The 6,647-nt window shown below is 43.5% G+C and overlaps 1 protein-coding gene across 2 annotated transcripts in view; it reads right to left on the reverse strand.

Moving 5' to 3' along the window:
• Positions 1-2,859: 2,859 nt before the first annotated feature.
• Positions 2,860-6,647, reverse strand: part of eral1 (Era-like 12S mitochondrial rRNA chaperone 1) — a 4,831-nt gene continuing 1,043 nt past the window's right edge. For both annotated transcript variants that reach the window (XM_030792555.1, XM_030792554.1), the window contains exons 3-11: positions 6,415-6,542; positions 6,198-6,275; positions 6,030-6,076; positions 5,811-5,872; positions 5,346-5,458; positions 4,730-5,035; positions 4,189-4,338; positions 3,522-3,602; positions 2,860-3,180 (exon numbers count right to left, since the gene is read on the reverse strand). In XM_030792555.1, the coding sequence (XP_030648415.1) occupies positions 3,058-3,180; positions 3,522-3,602; positions 4,189-4,338; positions 4,730-5,035; positions 5,346-5,458; positions 5,811-5,872; positions 6,030-6,076; positions 6,198-6,275; positions 6,415-6,542 (1,088 nt within the window). In that variant the 3' untranslated portion in view covers positions 2,860-3,057. The remainder of the gene's footprint in view (positions 3,181-3,521; positions 3,603-4,188; positions 4,339-4,729; positions 5,036-5,345; positions 5,459-5,810; positions 5,873-6,029; positions 6,077-6,197; positions 6,276-6,414; positions 6,543-6,647) is intronic.

Raw genomic sequence — 6,647 nt, forward strand, 5'->3', positions numbered from 1 at the left:
GGCACTAAAAGAAGTCAGCATTTGACAAAAATTCCCCCAATTCTCTCTGTAAATTTTTCATGGGCTCAGAATAGTAATTTCATTCACAATGACATTTAACACAAGCAGGGAACTTGGATTCAATCTAATTTCAGACTAATACAGGGTTTTCAAAGTTGAAAAAAAATGAAGATCCATCAAAGTCATGAAAACATTTTGTTGACTTTAAAATGAGAGAGAGTGAGAGAGAGAGCGAGAGTTCTTGGCATTCACAGGTTTTTTTGGTAAAGTTTCAAATGAAGCGACAGGGTGGAGGAGGAGCTGTGTGATGGCACGTTGGCACGTAAGGACCTTGAAGCTAACCGTGCTGTTTAGGGTCTGATAGAAGAAACGATTCTGATTGGCTGGCTGGGGGAGAGGGTCCAGGCCAGATAAGGAGGGGACAGCCCCCCCCCCCCCGTGTCATCATCGTATGCAAATGAGCTGGAGACATTAAAACGCTGACAAAGGTGAGAGGGGACTTTATGACCTCTCAGGGGACCGTAAACAACACAAGCTTGTGACAAAAAGGAGAAAAGGAGAGCAACGCACGAGCGTAAATCAGACTGTTTATTAACACTTCTCCTCCTGAGGATACCACAGCCTGGTGCAGAGGTGAGCTTGTTAGCCGACGGCCGTGAATGACAGGGGCTGGTAACTGGGCCTCGTTACAGATGGTAAATTAGGCACACGTGCTTTGTCATTAAGGATGCCTCTCAGCAGGTCAGAGGGAAAATTTCTACGGGGTTTCAAAAACATTCTTTTCTTCAAGACAGTTTTTGGACCGTTTAAGCGGAAGCTTTATGTTGCTTCATATTCGGTTGGCTATATCTCAGATACAGTAAAATGTTTGTTCAAGGTATAACATTTTCTCTTTAGAAATCTTTAGTATATAAAGGCAAGTCTTAAAAAAAGTAACGCAAAGTCTTAGCTCTCAGCACAAGTTATATTTACATGAAATGTAATGGCTCCTTTTGAAAAGTTCCCTTTTTAAGTGGAAATAGATTTAAATTCACTAGATTTATGCAAAGGACAGATCTACGCAATCATACAAGCTGTAAAAAAAAGCATAACGTTGATATTTTCTCTTTGCAGATTTATTTAGGGAGATGAGGCAGACGTGACCTTCTTCTGTTTGTGTCTTGAGTCTTGAGTCTTGGACAGGATATCATCATATACTGTAAGTTCATAATTAAGACACTACAGTATAGATGATGTACTATTCAGGGCCTCATTCAACCTCCGAGAACAAACACACACACACAAACGCACGCATGCAGTCTCCGGGCTAGAGAGTGGCGGTTAAACCGTTACCATTACTGAGTTTAGTAATGGTAAGGGTTCTTTTGCTTCTTCTCGTTCTCAACTGAATCAAAACGGATTTCGGCAAGCTGGAGGATCGTGGGCCTGGAACGCCGGATGATATTTTGTAGAGCTAACATCACACATATTAAAGAAACCAAATACGTAGTTTTGACCACATATATCTGACCAGTCAAAAACCTCTTAAAACTGTTCATTAGTAGACGAACGGTGTTCCTGGAAATGTGATGGTAAAACATGTACGTTTTAGATCAAAATGAAATAAAATCAAACCCGTAAAGACTCCTCTGTGTGTTTGTTTATGTTATAAAACGCATGATGTACATTTTCATTTTAATCGGTTATTTACAGTTTAACTGCACACAACACTCATATAAAATAAGAAATATGCAACAGTATTTGCACTAAACCTCTGTATTACAAAAGCTTGACTCAGCATTCTTTAAGGACAAGGCAAAAGCAAACAAAAAAAGAAATTCAAATTTTGAGAAAACATTTCCAAACCAGCCATCTGCTATTACTCTTTCTGAATTCAATTTCTTAATAGTCTCTCGTGGTGTATTTGGCTGGACCAAGAACATTTTGGTCCAAGACTAAAAGGAACTAAAATGTTCTTCGAAAGATCGGCACACTCAAATAGAACATCTGTCTCATCCCTCGTTAAAACGAACCCACAAATAAACGACAAAAAAGAAAGAAAGACACTCTTGTCCTTGCTCGGGGCTAGTTGTTCGTGTGACTCATTACGATGGCCTGGATGAGCAGGGAGAAAAGGAATGCCTCTGGACGCCATTTTGTGACCCGTTTTACAGGCCGGGTTAGAACAACCATTTTGTGTTCCATTAAGAATGTAATCTGCTTCTTTGGGGCAGGAACTTTTATTTAAGGCCAAATATAAGCAGTGGGCAGAGAGAAAGAGAAAGAAAGAGAAAGGGGGGTGGGGGCAAAAATACTAAAAGAAAGAAAGAATGAATTTGACAACATTGCGAGGACATTTTGATGCATCAGCAGCGTGAGAGAAACCAGTAAAACGTTTTGAGACAAACAGTGGTAGAGTAAAAGAGATCTGTGACAGTCTAAGAGCTGGACTAATGAGATACCAGACTGTATCAGTCTCTGAGCTGTGAAATTATCTAAAGTCCAGTTGGATGGGCCTCCGTCACCAAACTGGAGGTGAGAGATAACAGGGCCGTCTCAGTCGGACCAGCCTCGCCCCCTGGACTCCTTCTACAGACCCCATAACCACACACACATTCTACACCAAGTTTCTGTCACATACACAGGCAACTTCCAAACTATTCTGAAATGGTCTCCATAGGAAAACTAAACAATGACCGCTTACATTAACAGAAGAGAGATTTAGAGCTGTTTGTTGAAATGTAATTTTAGCAGCAAAAAAAAAAAAAAACACGTTTCTGAATGAGGAAGCCCACAGCCAGTAAACTACAGCAGTTTTCTTCTCCAGAAAAGAAAAGAAAAAAAAGGCAGCTCTGGGGGGCATACACTGTTTTTTTGGGGTTTTTTTTTGACAAAGACGTGTCGCAGTTTTGTCCAGAGTTTCAGCTTAACAACTCAACAGGAGATTTTATGACTGCTGGTCAGTATCTGGTCTAGTGTGGAGGTGCTGGAGACAGGAGAACACAGTCCATCTCTTCTCCTCCGTCAGTGAGAGCCTCACGGACAGAAGCTTCACCCCCACCTCTCCGCACGTCCATCTCAGTGCTTCAGTTTAGCGGAGATTTTCAACCTCACTTCTCGCATGAACACATCACTAAGGTCGTTCCCCGCTTCTCTGGCCATCTTGGCCACCATGTGACCTCCCTGGCCAATCACCATCCTCTGTGAGAGAGACAAAAGGCAGACAGAAGGGTCAGACCAGCCAAATTTCTCATGCCTGTGGACGTTAAAAACATATTATTTAAAAGAGCACCTGTTTACATATTCATCGTTTTGGATACACTGACAACATTCTCTACGCATGATTTGCAACTGGAGAGGATGATTTGGCTGTGAGAAATGTATCCATCTCGACTCTCTGTTCTTTGGTTACATACTGTGGCTAGCCAGTTATTATACAGATAAAGAAGGACAGAACTCAAACAGTTCAGGAGAGGGCACTCCTCTCTCTCTGTCCCCCTCTCTCTCTCTCTCCACTCCCACCCCCCCCCTCTCTCTCTCACCATGTGGCTGTCTTTCTTCACGTGTAGCTTCACAGATATATCAAGCTCCCCTTGCTCAGTCTCCGTCCACTGTTCAATGTGCTGTGAAGGACAGAGTTAGAAAAAAAAGAAGAGAGAAACAGAGAGACACAGAGACAGAGAGAGAGAAAGAGAGAGGGGGGGGGAGAGAGAGAGAGAGGGAGAGAGAGAGGGAGAGAGAGAAAGAGAAAGAGAGAGAGAGAGAGAGAGAGAGAGAACGAGAGAGAGAGAGGGGGAGAGAGAGGGAGAGAGAGAAAGAGAGAGAGAGAGAAAGAGAGAGAGAGGGAGAGACAGAGAGAGAGAGAAAGACAGAGAAAGAGAGAGGGAGAGAGAGGCAGGTTTAACAGTGTCAGGCTGAGGGTTCAGGGACGTCATGTGTTTATGGGGCATTACCAGTAGAGCATTCTCCAGAGATTAACCCTGCCACAGACGCCCTGGTTTACTAACAATGGTCGCATTAGAGTCAGAGAACAGCCAAAGTCAGCAAACACAGTCAGAGAGATGACTTTCCCAGACAGCAGGAGTCCAACGCAGCATTCAGACAGTTTAGATATGAGTGAGTGGATATGTTTGTAAATGAGACAAAAAAAAAAGAGTGAAGAAAAAAAAAAAGACAAAACAGAAAGGAAGAACCTGAATAGTTTATTACCAGAGTCATTGTGTAAGGTACTTCTTGAGGGAGGTATTCAAGAAGCTTCTCCCTGACTGTGTTGATACAGACGTCTTCTGGAGTCTGATCTGTCAGCACATCACTGTGATACTGCCATGGCCCTGGCTTTGCCGCCACCACCAGGTACATCTGCCATACACACACACACACACACACACACACACACACACACACACACACGCGCACACAGACGCGCACAGACGCACACAGACGTGCACAAACACACACACGCGCACACAGAAAATGTCAGCGACAGATATACAACCTCAAAATGCAATCTTTTTAGACTTAAACTGCTATGGTTTAACACTGGTCGTTTAACACTAAAACCACAGTAAAAAATGCTTTAAAAATACTAAAAAGAAAAAAAAAAAGAAAAAATTCAGCTTTTACTTCTGAAAAGACATCCACAGCCAATACCATATCCACTGTTTTTTGCATCAAACATTACTTCAAACATCCTTCGCAGTAACACCAACACCAGCGACGAGCGATTCTGATAAAAGAACGTCCAGTTCACCTTCAGGGTCTCCACGTCCTCTCCGTCCACCGCCGACAGCATAAAGACATCCTTAAAATGGGGCCACCCATGTCGTTTCTTCAGCTCCATCAGCTCCTCTCCGCTTAAAGCCCGCCGGGCCTGCCCCCCTGGGGGGGTGTCCTGGGTCTGTGTGGGCGCGGGGGGCGGGGTGGGCTGTCTGACGGGGGCTTGTCTGGGGCGTGGCTTTACCGCGCTGTGCACTCTCAGCCTCTGTCCGTTGACCATTCCCTCCGTCAGCGCTGACGTGATGTCCAGCAGAGCGGTTTTGTTTTTCAGGAGGTCCACCTGTGCATGTCAGAGCACCGAGTCAATACCAAAGCATTTCACTCACAGAAACTGAAAAGTGTCCCCCCCCCCCCCCAATAAAAATTATTCACGTCCTCTGTATGCCGAGCAGTGGACGGTTTTCTGTTTGTGTGTGCATCAGTCACACACAAGACCAACGATGTTCATCTCTCAGAGCAGAACCATACATTAAGCTTCAATAAATCACCATCTCTGTTACTGAACGTGCCTTAAACACGACCGGACAGAGACTCGATCGTTTTAAAGAGGCAGAAAGAGAGAGAGGAGGGAATAAAATGAAAGCCGTTACCTTATTCAGCACGAGGACGGCAGGGACGCGTGGATTGTGAGCCAAACATTTCAGCACCTCGAAATCCAGTCTGCTTCTGGTCCACTTGTCTGACACATCCACTAATACCACCACTGCACACAATGCACAAAAACAGCACGAAAAAAACAGACCATTCAACGTAGCTCTGGAGACATCTGCAGCATCTTCACTCGTGATTTTGCATTTCCACAAAGGAAATACAATTTCGAGTGTGTATATCTTTAATGACGACACATGCCTATCCAGAACAGCTTTCAAAAGAGCAGACAGCTGGTCCAACAATGTAACTGCAGATTGCTACAGGTTAAAATGTGTTACAAAAAGATGTGAGGGTTCTCTGACCAATGTTGTGTTTGTTTTGATGTTAACTCGCGTTACATAATAATTATATGGGTAAGACAACAGGAAGGGTTGATTTCTCTGAGACACAGTGGCACAGTTTACCCATGTCAGCTTCCTGAAGAGAATCCATAGGATCCAATAAGAGAGATGATTCCAAGTGATGTCTATGGAGGACAGCAGAAACCATACACATTCACTCACAAGGCAACACACACTGCCCATTGGTAATGACCGTAACGAAACTGATAGAACTGAGGAGTCAGTAGAGTTTGGTTTAAACATGCTACTCAGGGGTCTGATGTATGTGTGTGACAGGTTCACCTCTTAACTTTGGAGGGAGTCGTGAGACCTGGAGTATCCAGCAGAACCTGACATAAGAAAAGCGGAAAGACAGTAAAGAAGTGGCTGAGAGAAAAGAGAGAGAGAGAGAGAGATACAAAACTATAAAAAATGAAATTTAGTATTAAATGATATTTCTTAGACACTTACAATTTGGGTGTCATCTTCTGTAAGCACACCAAGGGCACGCGACCTCGTTGTGTGAACTTTTTTGGATACGGCAAATAACTAAGAGATAACGAGGAGAAACAACACACACACACACAAATTTGGCGTTATCCAGCTTTGTTGTTATAAAGGTAACACAGCCTTTCATAACTGCTTTATTACTCTCTTCGGTCCAGTTCACACAGGTTACATGGATTACCTTCCTGCCAAGGAGCTGATTAGTCAGTGTTGACTTCCCGGCATTTGGTGCTCCGATTACAGCCACTTTTAAGGACTTCGGATTTGCAGGCTGATCTGGGTCTTTCAGTAAAAGGGACAGCTGTTCGGCTGAAACAAATCCCCAAGTATTATCTCAGTGATTAAAGCGGGTAATTATAACAATATCAAAGACAATATAATGATAACATCGTTAGTCCCACTGTGCTAAAGATT

The sequence above is a fragment of the Chanos chanos genome, chromosome 15 (genome assembly GCF_902362185.1).
Source record: "Chanos chanos chromosome 15, fChaCha1.1, whole genome shotgun sequence".
NCBI classification, from domain to species: domain Eukaryota; kingdom Metazoa; phylum Chordata; class Actinopteri; order Gonorynchiformes; family Chanidae; genus Chanos; species Chanos chanos.